This window comes from Taudactylus pleione, unplaced genomic scaffold, assembly GCF_031769625.1.
Source record: "Taudactylus pleione unplaced genomic scaffold, aTauple2 ptg000053l, whole genome shotgun sequence".
Taxonomy (NCBI): Eukaryota; Metazoa; Chordata; class Amphibia; order Anura; family Myobatrachidae; genus Taudactylus; species Taudactylus pleione.
The window spans coordinates 33,843,059-33,856,511 of NW_028284455.1; the positions used below are offsets into that span (position 1 = coordinate 33,843,059).

At 44.0% G+C, this 13,453-nt stretch overlaps 1 protein-coding gene across 3 annotated transcripts in view; it reads left to right on the top strand.

Annotated features, from left to right (window-relative positions):
* GGCT (gamma-glutamylcyclotransferase) overlaps nt 1-10,998 on the top strand; it is a 40,614-nt gene extending 29,616 nt beyond the window's left edge. For all 3 annotated transcript variants that reach the window (XM_088463732.1, XM_088463738.1, XM_088463748.1), the window contains exons 4-5: nt 8,341-8,473; nt 10,755-10,998. In XM_088463732.1, the coding sequence (XP_088319858.1) occupies nt 8,341-8,473; nt 10,755-10,901 (280 nt within the window). In that variant the 3' untranslated portion in view covers nt 10,902-10,998. The remainder of the gene's footprint in view (nt 1-8,340; nt 8,474-10,754) is intronic.
* The last annotated feature ends 2,455 nt before the right edge of the window (nt 10,999-13,453 follow it).

Here is a 13,453-nt window from a genome sequence, read left to right on the forward strand (position 1 = left end):
AACACCTGGCAAAGCTATTTAAAAACACGACTTTCTTTTGCAGGCGAAAACGGGGTTACCCATAGTGATCCCCCATGTCTGGACATCATTAGGGGGGTCCCAGGCATATTTCCCGAAAATTCCCGTTTTTTTCCTTAAATGGGGTCAAGGGGCATTTTTAAAAAAACAGGAATAATTTTTCATATCACTATAGCAAGTGAAAAAAATGCAGAATAGGGGTTTGGGGGTGTAGGCTTATAAAAAATAGCCTGTAGTTTTGGGAATGTCCCCTTAAATGGAAATGTTAAAAAAAAATGTCCCCATAAAATCGGGACACCATTAAAAAAAAATAAAAAAAAAAAATTTTGGGGTTAAAAAAAAAAATTATGTAAAAAAAGTACCAAACTAACGAAATTATTTCTGGTGGGGTCCCCAAGTATGGGGCAGGTGTTTTATTCATTGCGCAAAGTAGCGGCAGGTGCACAAATGCAGAATTTTTTAAAACTTATTTTAGGGACATCAAAATATGCTAGTACCCATTTTCATGTACCCCAAATTTGATGGGACCACTTAAAAAAACTAAAAAAATAACCTAAGTGCTCTTCTGCAACACTTCTTCAATGTCGGGAAAAAAACACCTGCTGCGGATATTTAAATCCCCGACTTTCATTTAAAGGCTAAAACGGGGGTACCCATAGTGATCCCCCATGTTTTTACAACTTTAGGGGGGTCTTACAAATTTTTTATGGAAAAAATCGTAACTTTACGCAAATCCAACTTCGGAGGTTCCCGTTTTCGATAATTTTATATTGAATACGGGGATAAGCGGGAGCGCGCCCGATACTTTAACGCAGAAAAAACTCCGATATGAAACGTTAGCTTCGGCAGTGAAGTTAACGTTTCATATTGAATACCCCTCAATGAAGGGTAAGTCCAAGGGTTAAGGCCCAGTTACAAAGCAAATGTGATGAACAAAGCCTGGAGCCCATGTAAAATGCGGCCACGCTGGGTGCCCCACCCACCGGAAGTGAACAGTATACTTTTATTCATTGAGCTGTATAAACAGTGATATTAAGAGTATTTTATATTAGACATAAACATAACATAACCTATCCATTCCTTTTCCATGTATCGTCCATGACAACATCCACAAATGGCTAACCACTTTAGTCAGCTCAGTAAAGACAAGAAAATGAAACGCCCCCAAAAGATGATCACCGGATCCCTCCGCCGGCAATGGGCGCCGCTCATATGCAGTCCGCGGGACTGTGCATGCGCAGAAGCCCCGACTGCCCTCCGGAGACATCGCAGGGACGGGCTTTTTTCGGAGCCCGTCTCCCTGCATGTCCCAGATAATACATCCGGCAGATAGGATCGCATTTTGCAATGCGATCAGGGGCGGTACTGCATGCCCTGATCGCATTGCAAAATGCGATCATTAATAAATGGGCCCCTAAGGATAAAGGATATTACTCCAAAACTAAGCATATACAGAAGATCTCACATCCAGAATATAATGGGGTAGATGTACGAAGCCCAGAAGCGGTATCAGTGCACGTTATGTGCGCTGATACCGCTTCTCCCTGATGTATGATCGGGGGTCTGGGCGGTAATTGACAGGGGCGCTATGTCATTATCCCTGTCCCCTGTCATTATCGGCGCTGCTATCTACAAGATAGCAGCGCCGATAGCCTGGGCTATGTACGAACGGTCATAACGTCTGACCGTTCGGCCGGCTTTAGCTGTCGTTATCGACAGCTACAGCCTGGCGCTAGCCTATCTCCACAGCAGGGACAGCGCTGTCCCTGCTGCGGTTGCTGCCGGCTCCAAGCGGGGATCTCGCGATACTTGCGAGATCCCACGCATGCTCAGTGGAGCCGGCCGGGAAGAGACACAGCGCATCAGCACACTAGGCTGATGCGCTGCTGTCTCTAGCGGGTAGCGCCGGAGGGGGGAGTTAACGCTCCCTCTCTCCGGCCGATGAGATGTTTATACATCTCATCGGTAGTGCTTCCTGCTTCGCCTCGGTACAGAGGCGAAGCGGGTAGCGTTATAGCGGCACGGTAAGTGCCGCTATAATACATCTACCCCAATGTCTGGTAAAGTTATGAAGAGGTGACCACCTTGCTGCTCTGCATAAATCACCTGCTCAGAGCCGGATTTCCCACAAGGCAACTGAGGCGCTCGCCTAGGGCCCCACGAGTCTCAAGGGGCCCATTGATGGGCCCCCTTTCCCTGAGAAATCTGGCTGGTCAAAACGCACCCAGAGGAGCACTACGCAAGTAGCGCGTGCTGTCATGATGCCATGCAGACCCGTCTATACTCCCAGAGTCCTGCTGTGGCGGCGCTATCACAGACTGACTGTGCATATGAGAGGGGAGGAGGGTCCTCCGCCCAACCCCATCCAGCTCCAGCCCACCTCCAGCACAGCAGCTTCTGCCACTGACTGCCAGGCTTGCAGCTTGCCACCAGCGGCACGCAGTGGCAGTACCCAGCGAGGAGCAGAGGGACAGGCAGGGGCAGAGCTGCAGAGTCTGGCTGAGTGAGACAGTGACCGAGGATCCGGACCTCAGGGAACCACAACAGCCAGGCAGATAGGGTAAACTATTATTCTCACTAATATAGATTGAATTATGTAGGATTTATTTTTTTCATAGTAGGTGGGGTCTGGGAGGTGGACAGAACTGCCTTATATTACAAGCATATAGTAATATACATTATGATGATCATGATATTATTAGTTTTTTTAGTACATCAATCCAGGACAATTGTATTTTCATGTTAGGTACTTGTAGAATACTATACTATAATGCAGTCCTGTCCACTCCCCACCTACCATAAAAAATAAATCCTATGGTGTACGTTAAAAAAAAGGGGAGGGGTGTAATGGTGATCACTCATTCCCATTATTGTACTTAGCTGAGCACAGTCACACACAATACTGGGCATGGCAACACCACAGCCCCCACTGCAGATGCCACCTCGCAGCCACCTTCTAATCCTTAGCCCTCCTCAGGCTTATGTGTTGTATTTAATGGGTAATGGGGAGAGGGCCCCCCTCCTTTAAAGTACTAAGAGGGACAACTTTAGGGTATTAGGTTTAGTTTGGGTTATGGTATTAGGGATAGGGTATTAGAGTTGGTGTATCAGTTTGGGTTAGGGTATTAGGGTCAGATTAGGTGTTTGGGTTGGGATATTAGGGATAGAGTATTCGGGATGGTGTAGGGTTTAGCAGGTTAGGGTATTAGAGTTAGAGGTTATGGTGAGGTTGAGCTTAGGGTTGAGTTAGGGTCAGTATTAGGGTAGGGATGCTTTGCATGATTCAGGAACTCAAATATAGTGCTATGGATTGTTTGAGGGAGGGGGTGCCCCAAACTGCTATCTTGCCTAGGGCCCCATGAGGTCTAAATCCGGCTCTGCACCTGCTCCATGCCCAGGAGGTTGCCACCACTCTTGCTGAATGCACCTTTGTTACTTATGGTACCTTACATCGGTTCTCCTTGTAGCCCAGACAAGGACATCCTTTCATTCCTCTGTTCTGATGGAAGATAAAACAACTGATCAATTTACCTGATTTCTTTTGTTCTGGAAACCTATACAGAGATATAAAGTATAATATACTAATTAATATGTAAAGTAGAAACTACCTTTGGTAGAAAAGTTTTGTTAGTTTGTTATCCATATAAATGTTTTAAAATGGATCTTTACACCATAGAGTATGTCGTTCTCCCCCTCAATACGTAGACCTGATTGGAATAACACTTTAATTATTAATCACTTAAGAAAGACATCTTGTAAAGGCAAAATATGTTATAGCTTTCTAAATTAAGGTGCCAAACTGCAAAAAAAAAAGCTTTATATGAGACCTTAATTTCTTTACTGCCTCAAATAACTATATTATATTATACTATATATACTGTCTAAGTTCATCTAAAGCCTAATTATTCCAGAAAAACACTACTCTATTTAGTAAACGTAAAAAAGGTTTTTCTCCAAAAAATTGCATCTCCATATTTAGTAAAGTGAAAAGTGCAGAGAAATCACAGCTTTCTATATCCTTTTCTCTTCCGTGTCAGGTACTTGCAGCCCCTATAATATAGGTAGCAATGGGGGCTTTGCAGGAATTATATAATATAAAGTAGAGAAGCAAATTTTTAGTTCAAAACATAAACCATTTCTGGATGGCGTTCTGTCTGCTGGCACTGGAGAAAAGTGTGGCAGAGATAGATCTCTTCCTGCTTTCTCCGACAAGCGGCAATGCAGCGGCTCTGTGGGTCCCTTGGGACCCGCTCTGTAGATGCGCCGGCTACAGACATATGCTGCTGACGGGAAAAAAAAAATAGTCCATACAGCCCATATTTCTTCTTGCAGCCCTATGTCACATCAGCTGTCCCGTCAGATATTTTCATTAAAATACAGCAAAATTACATTTGTGACAAACGGCGATTTTTATCACATTGTGATTTTTATTTTACTAAATAGACCACTAAGGGACAGATTCAATTAGAATTTCGCCGCGGCTAATTACCGCGCTAGCCCAATTCAATTGCCGGGGATTCCTCGCGCAGGAGTGCCCGAGACCCCACGTGCGCGAGTCCCCGCAGTCGGACTTTACCTCGCAGCTCATGGAGGTGCGAGGTAAAATCCACGTTAAAACAACCAAATCAGCCTCACGCGTAGGGAAAAACACATTGATTCCGCAGTTTACGCGGAATCAATGTGTTTACACACGTGAGTCCGGATTTTACTGCGTGGGAAGAAGGCTATTTAATTGAACAGCTTTTCCCTGCGTCGCGGGGATTTTGGATGGCAATTAGTCACGGGGAGAACCCCGTGGCTAATTGAATCTGCCCCTAAGTGTACTTTCAGGGTAGTGAGAGAAAGGCTCTTGTCTAATTTGTCCTTAAGAAAATCCCAAATCTGTGAAATGGTAACAGAATCAGGATTTAACAATTTATATTTGCACTGGAAAAGATACAGCTACAGCTCCAGTCCTGCACATAAAAATAGGCCCATCATCAGCATGATAATGACCAACTGCCTATCTGGCCACAGTCAGCCATTAATTATAAGTACTAAACTTGTATTTCTAGTTTTCTCACAAAATTATAGCATTTTAAAATTTTTATGTATTTGAGGCAGTGGTCGCCAACCTGTAGCTTGCAAGCTCGCGGTCTTAATTTTGGTTGCTCACCTAGCTGCAGTACTGCTGAGTCAACTAGGAGGAAGTGACCTCTGATGTGTGATCCCCGTGGTTTCAACGCCATGAGTGGAGCCACAGAGAAACATGTCAGGTGATTTCCGCAGCCTCTACAGCAATCACCTGACGTGCTTCCCCGTGGTTCCACCCACAGCGTCTACGCTACGACGGAGCAAGTTACTCCCGCCCAGCCCTGCCTATATCTTTAGGTCCTCTACTGCACGTACCTCCTTGGAGCTGGTATTTAACAGTGAAATGTGCCTGGGCTTACATTTTATTTACAAACTACAACAATATCACTGTAATAATTAAATGCATAGTTATTTTCTATGAAACATTTTTTTCATTTTCATTAAATGACCTTCAATTGTTCGGTTATTAACCAGATTTGTTTTTCTACAATTTTAGTAGCTCTTCAGGAGGTTTCATTTTTCTAAAGTAGCTCACACCTCAATTAAGGTTGGAGACCACTGATTTAGGGAGACCGTGGGGCTGATAGTATAGGTGATATGAAATGCGTTAGTCAAAGCGGCGGTTGGGATGCCGGTGCTTACATTACCAGCGCCGGAATCTCGATCCTGGTTAGAATCTCGGTGCCGGCATCTCGACTGCTGGGATGCCGAAGGTAAGAAGCGGGGTTGGGGGGAGGGTTAGGTTTAGGGGTTAGGGTTGGGCACTAGGGGGAGGGTTAGGCACTAAGGGGGGAGGGTTAGGCAATAGGAGAGAGGGTTACGTTAAGGGTGCGGGGAGGGGGAGATTAGATTCAGGCACTAGGGGGGAAGGTTAGGGTTAGGCACCAAAGAGGGAGGGTTAGGGTAGGGAGAGGGGGAGTGTTAGCATACCTACCAACAAGTGTCAGTATGTTAACCCTGTCAGGATCCCGCATGGGGATTCTGACCGCAGGGATCCCGACTGTCGGCATATCATACCCAACACATGGGGGTGTACACGCCAACATGGCTCTGGTCTCACTCACACAGCACTGGTTGCAACTCCTCCCCTTCTCAGTATAGGCCCTTAAACATTTTCAGCCCCTTGCCCACGTGGCCTTTAATCTTGCCCTGTTGAGACTCTTTTATTTTTTAGCACCACTCTCGCAATCTTCACACCACAAAGACAGAATATTTGGATTATGATTCAGCATTGGCTCCTAATACCAGGTACACACTACACTAGACCACAGGTTCTCAAACTCAGTCCTCAGGACCCCAAACAGTGCATGTTTTCCATGTCTCCTCACAGAATCACAAGTGAAATACTTCACCTGTGGATCTTTTAAAATGTGTCAGTGAGTAATGAGTACACCTGTGCACCTGCTGTGTGACCTGCAAAATGTGAACTGTGTGGGGTCCTGAGGACCGAGTTTGAGAACCACTGCACTAGATGATATGTGTACTCGGCTAATGCACGATGCAATGAACAACACCGCACGCAGTGGCGGCTCCAGGCACGGGCAAGCCGGTCCGTTGCCCAGAGCGCCATTGTTTCCGGCGGGTGCAGCAAAAGCCCACCCTCCTGGCGCTAGTCTGATAATATAAGGTCAGGGGGAGGGAGCGAAGGAGGGAAGGGGTGGCAACACAGGACGGCGTTGGGGGCAGCAAAGTCTAGCGCCGGCCCAGACCGCACGATCTGGTGAATGACCACACATTATGTCATTCACCAGCCGGCTCCATGAGCATAGGGACATTCATCAAATTGACAGATTGAACAGCATGTAGGATGTAGGCATCCTATACCTCACAACAATGTGCAGTCCTGGATACTGAGCTATGCTCTCCACTTTTCTACCTATGTGGCAGGGACTGAGCTCAATGTTTTCCTGCTCTAGACAGTGAGACACAGTAAATATAGTTGGTGAATACTTCATTATCTACTTCCAGCCGAACCATTGCCACCCAGTGACTTTTACATTTGGAGTCATAACCTAGTGTCAGCGCTGTCCAGGAGATTTTTAAATCCAACTCACATTCTCACGGCAGTATGAGATCTGCTGCCTGTGTATAGAGGCAATGGTCAGGATATGTACTAACTACTAAGGGCACTATGTGCTAAGTCTTGGAGAGAGATAAAGTGGACGGAGATAAAAGTACCAACCAATCAGCTCCTAACTGTTACTTTGCAGGCTGTGTTTGAAAAATTACAGTTAGGTGCTGATTGGTTGGTACTTTCAGGGAGATGTACTAAGCCTTGGAAAGAGAGTGGAGAGTGATAAAGTACCAACCAATCAACTCCCAACTGTAACTTTACAGGCTATATGGGGTCTATTTACTAAGCCTTAGATGGAGATAGAGTAAACGGAGATAATGTACCAGCCAATCAGCTCCTAACTGCCATGTCACAGACTGTGTTTGAAAAATGACAGTTAGGAGCTGCAGTTAGCAGCTGGTTGGCTGGTACTTTCTCTGTCCACTTTATCTCCATCCAAGGCTTAGTAAATAAACCCGAATGTTTGAAAAATTACAGGAGCAGATTGTGGTACTTTATCACTCTAAGGCCACACTGTGATACCAGCACTTTGCTGAATGTTCTTGGTTAATTGGAAGGTCTCACACAGGGCCCTCTCCTCAGCTCCTTGCTGAACCTTCTGAGCCCTAAAGTGCTGGTGGGTGTGATCACACACTTTTTCAATCTTGTGGAGTATTCCAGGGCTTGAATGGTGGCAGACTAGTGCCACCTAATCCACGACCACCAACACATATCACGCTCTGGAAAATAAATCTTTAAGCAGAAACAACCAAGAACCTAAGGAAAAAAAGCTAAAATGTAACTTCACGTCAATATTCAGATCTTCTGTTGCTTCCCACTAGTGGGACTAGAACAGAAAGTCAAAATGTCTTCACCTACTCTGACCTAACCAGTTACCATGGATGGTGATGAATATGCAATGTATTAGCTATTTCTCATGCAGCACTTGGAGACACACCAGAGCTGGGCCACTATGGGGAAAACTATTCTCCCCTTATTTCAGAACTACTTGGGTTATTGATACTACTGATGTCCTAAAATTGCTATATAGAACAGTTTTTCATCTTTTAGTGCTCTACTGATCTATTCTCTGGTCTACAATTAATCTTGGATTACGTTACGTAAGTATATTATTGCTTTAAACATATTGCCTCTATTGAGCCTACATTACAATTTTTATTTGTGATATCTTCTAGCCAGGAGGGTGTTGGAGATGGTGTTTATCAACCGATAGAGATCAACGTTCAGACATCAGAAGGGGATCTAATCTGCCGGTGTTATCAGATGAATAAATATGTTTATGGACTGACATCTCCTCAGTACAAGCAGGTAATCACCACATTACATTCTAGTAAAGTAGCTATAAGAGTTAGAGCTTTCTATTAAATTAGAAATGTAGTACAAGTGGCATGAACCCTTCAACATAGCCCAATCCATCTAGTACAAGATCCTCTGCTCCTGAAATTTCCACCTAATTTCCTGTTGTTAGGTTCTGAGAAAATTAGTTTCTATATAGGAGTTTCCATTTTTCACTGGTTGTTTTTGGGGAATTAATTATTAGATTTGTTTTTTTACATGCATGAAATCAATGTATTTTATTTGTAAGCTAATTTAATTTTGCTGCATTGCTAAGAATCCAACCTGCTTCAACTGGTCACATGAACCATTGAACACCGGTGTTTACAGCAGATTGTAGTGTTCCCACTAGGCTGTTTTAGTAGGACACCGTGCCCTGCCCAATTTTAAAAAGCTAAAATGTGACCTGCCCTTATGGTGGTGCCCCGCTGAAACAGGTGGCTGGGTGCTGTCCCCACACGTGGGCCGCAGTGTCCTGTGGGGGAGAAAATTTGCGGTGAAACAATCACCATCGGGTGAATAGATGCCACTCGCACTGCAGCTGTTCACGTGGCAGGGAGAGCGTTGGGGCTGCCCTGCATCTTCATGAGTGCTGGGCATGCCCCTACAGTGATGAAAAGGGACACTCCCCTTTTAGAGTGACCATGCCCCACTGTCAGACGCGCGTACCTTTGGCTCACGCAATAGTGTCTTTTTTCACCAACAGACACCCTGCCCCACTCCAGGCCTAGAGTGGTCAATAGCAAATTCTTATTATAGAATTAGAATTTACAACATTTTTGTTCCTTGATATACAGATTAATATACTGTATAATTTACTTTTAAGCTAAAAGATCACCCTTTTTAATGCATAATATACTGTATACAGTCATCTAGTGAGATGTTCTGATATTATGATAATATATGTGATGTGGTATATTATTTGAGTATATGGAAATATTTCATTGTAGTGACAATGTGGCAACTTTTACTAAATACAGTTATTAAGGCCCAGAGACACTTGAGGCTTGCAGATCCTCTCCAGGAGAGGTACAGTACAGTGGAACATGAAGGGGTCCTATATATACAAGCGCGGTGAAGTTCTAGCGCTCATTTGCCGTTCTCACAGCCTTCTTCAAGCTTCATTTCAGTAGTCGGATGTCTTGTTTTATGTTTTAAATGGAAAATACCACAAAACCTTCATTTGGAGTTTTATGGTTAAAACCAGATTTCCTAACTATTAACACAGAACAGAAACAACAGAAATCATTGCTGATAGCACATTTCTCTTGATGAATAACACTACTGTACTTATTTATAGATATTGACAGATCATAAAATACTATATTATTTTTCTTTTATTTGCAAGTAAATGTTATTTATTCGTTTTGGTGTTGATTCCTTCTAAAGCACTGTGGGTGGCCTCACAAATCATTTAGTAATTATTATTATTAATGAACTTATTATTCAACTGTAGAGGTGTCATTTGCAGATTCTTGCTGCGGCTGCAGTGATCAGCAGCGATGTTTCTTTTCTAATTATTCATTTGTTTAAAATATTATGGGGCCCTATTAATGATGTTAATTATCGGGGTCCAAACGGACCCCGATAATTAACATTCTAATTCGCCGCAGCCACCGGAGCAATTCAGCATTGCTCCTGTGCGGTGACAGCTTATGTGAAATCAGCTGCCCCCACGAGCGGCTTCAATGCTCCTTTTCTGAGCAGTGAATCTTTTCACTGCTCCTGTCGGAGCAGTGACGGAGGTGCGCATATCCGACCTAATGGTCACGAATGCGCACAAGATCCCCGACGTCCAGCGGAAGGAGCCGGACAGGGGCGGAGGGATCCGAAAGGATCCCTTCTCGCAACCCGGACCTACTTCCCATAGGGAAGAGCGGGTTGCGAACCCCAAGCGGGGGTATTCGCCATCTGAAGATGGCGAATGCCCCCGCATTCAAGCTCCGAAAATATAATATTTTCGGAGCTTGATAAATTCTGTCCCCATACTAGTGTATGGGGACAGCGGGCCATTCCGAAAACAGAAGGTAAGTAGGAGATATCTGTGATATCTTTGCTTCACCTTTTTAATGAATGGCCCAAATACTTAATTGTCACAATTGCAGGTGAAAATGTGCTTATTCACCTGCTTCTGTGACAATTAAGTGATGATGAATAGGCCCCTATATACTGTATATTTATTTTTAATTGCTGACTCTGTTCTTGGTAAATAGATGTAGATGGACATAGGCTAATTTGTTTTGTTTATCCACAGGTGATGTGCATGGGAGCAAAGCAGAACAAATTACCTCTTCAGTATCAGAAGATGTTAGGAGACCTAGAAACCAATAGTTACTCAGGCCCAATCCCAATCATGAACAGATTAAAAGATGCTCTACAAAAATTACAAGATGATGCATAAATTGCAGTTTCTCTGATGTTTCATCTCAGGGTAGTTTTAACATATGTATTTATTCCAGCATATATATTTTTTGGAAAGTGTAAAATATAAAATAAAGATAAGGTTTGTATTTAAATATAAAGGTTTCTTATATAATATTCCTCCTACCATAAAGTGTTCACTTTCGAAACTTGGCAGCTACAATGGAGAAACAGAAACACTGTATCAGGATCCATTGTTATTTTTAGTTGGGGCACTTAAAGGACCACTGAACATGAAAAGAAAGTTGCTTTATATAAAATATGTACTTATAACTAATTAACTATGAATGTAATATATAGTGAATTTAATGTCTAGGCTGCAAGTCTTCAGAAACGTTTCTGCTGCGTACTGCATGCAGCCATACTGTAAAGGTGGTTGTTTATTGGGCATACTGGCCCAGATAAACCCAAAAACCCACAGAGTACATGTAGCGACATCCCTGCACATTGTAGTGGATTCATACTGCTATTACACAACTGCTGAGCCTACATCATGCATTGCATCATTAAAAGGATAACAAAAATGTTTTTGGTAGGGAAACTTAACCGAGCAACTGGTGGTGAGTTTGACATTTAAACCCTTCCAATTTCTATTCCTCAAATTTGAACTTTGATTCACAAAGTTGACTTTTAGACATAGAGGTGGATGTAAACAGGTTCGGACTGGCCCACGGGCGTTGAGGGGAAATCCCCGGTGGGCCCTACTACCTGAGGGCACTAGCCTCTCCTCTGTGGAGGTCAAGCTCCAGAATGTGCACTGAAATTACAAATTCTAACTCTATTATACCGCTTTTCCACCAAAATGCCAGTTCCGAACAGGGTAACAGCTGGGTCAGTCCCCTTTCACACTGCACCTTGCACCTGAGTTATTCTTGGGTAGACTCCATTCACACTGAACCCGTCTACCCTGCAAAACTTGTGTATGTCATTTGAAATGAACGTTTTTCAGCCTCACAAAGTTGAGGTCATAAAAAGTGGGTGGTGACTGCTCACTGCATTGCATTAATCATGGCCGATGAGTTACCACAGTGTAGCGCGGAGTTCCTAAGTTTTTGTGGATTACTGTTGTTTGAAACAGGAAGTGAGAGCATTTTTGACAGTACCTGTCATTTGTTTGTGGATCTCCTCCCGCCCCCTTTTATGCCAGCAGCTTCCTGACTTCTGCATCCGCCCAATTAGGCATGCTGTGTGCTCTGCGGGGCGCTTGAAGATTACACTATTATTATTATTATTAACAGTTTCTTATATAGCGCAGCATATTCCGTTGCACTTTACAAATAGAAATAACATTAATAGAACCAAACTGGGTAGTAACAGACAGACAGAAAGGTAAGAGAGCCCTCCCGCAAGCTTACAATTTAAACAGAGTTTTTTGACACAATGCTAAAACAGCAGCAGAAGCTAGCGATAGATAGAAAGTGACCAAGGTTTTCTGTGTGTGTAGAAGTGTGTCTCTGGCCACTAGTAAAGGGTTGCTATACAACCAAGTTTTCCCGGGATTGTACCAGAATTGGGGTCTGTGTCCCGGCATCCCGAAATCAGTATTCAGGACACCCAAATGTCTCGATTTTGTGGGGCGGACTGAGTGGCGGCTGCTGTCACTGAGGGCGGTCTTGTGGTCCCCTGCGCCCAGTCACAGTGTCCAGGCATGCCCCCCACCATCCCTCTGTCTGTTCTGTATCCTAGCATGGTAAAGTTTTGTGTCTTGTCACATTGTGTATCCAGCTGCTGTATGGGCTGTACAGGGAGTTGTGCCTGTGCTGGGCAGACAGTAAACTGGACAATGCATCTGAGGTACAGAGCTGTAATGTGTCCATCCTGCAGCTCCCTTCTTTCAGCATTATACTGAAGTGGGTAATGTAACAGTAACAGCAAATAGTCACAGCTGTGATGTTTAACCTTCTTACTGTATGCTACAAATTTCTTATGTGTTTTTTAAATGTGGGATTAATTATATATATATATGCATTGAATATATTTACTGTATACAACGCATGTTGTATCTAGAGATGAGCGGGTCCAGTTCTCTGAAAAACCGAACCCACCCGAACATAGGGGATCTGAGTAGGAACCGAGTCAGGCTCGGGCTTTCCCACCTGACCTGGCAAAACGTCATCATCCCGCTGTTGAATTCTCGTGGGATTTGGATTGTATATAAGTCCCTCCCCGGGGTGATAGGCGCCATTTGCTTGCTGAGTCCCGGGCTGTCAGGCTGTGCTTCGTCCAAAGGGGGCTGTGTTGTTCAATACAGGGGTGTGCTGTGTGTGCTCTGTCCAGGGGGCTGTGAAGGGGTTTGCTGTGCTGGGCTGTGCTGTCCACTCCAGGCAGGGTGTGATGTGCTTTGCCCAGGGGGCTGTGTTATTATTGCTTTGCTAATCCAGGGGTGTGCTGTGCTGTCCATAGAGGGGTGTACTGTCCAGGGTTGTGCTGTCCATCTAGTGTGCTGACCATCCACGAAAAAAAAAGTAACTAAAAGTTTTTAAAAAATGTAAAAAATAAGTTTAAAAAAAAGTTAAAAATATATTTTTTGTG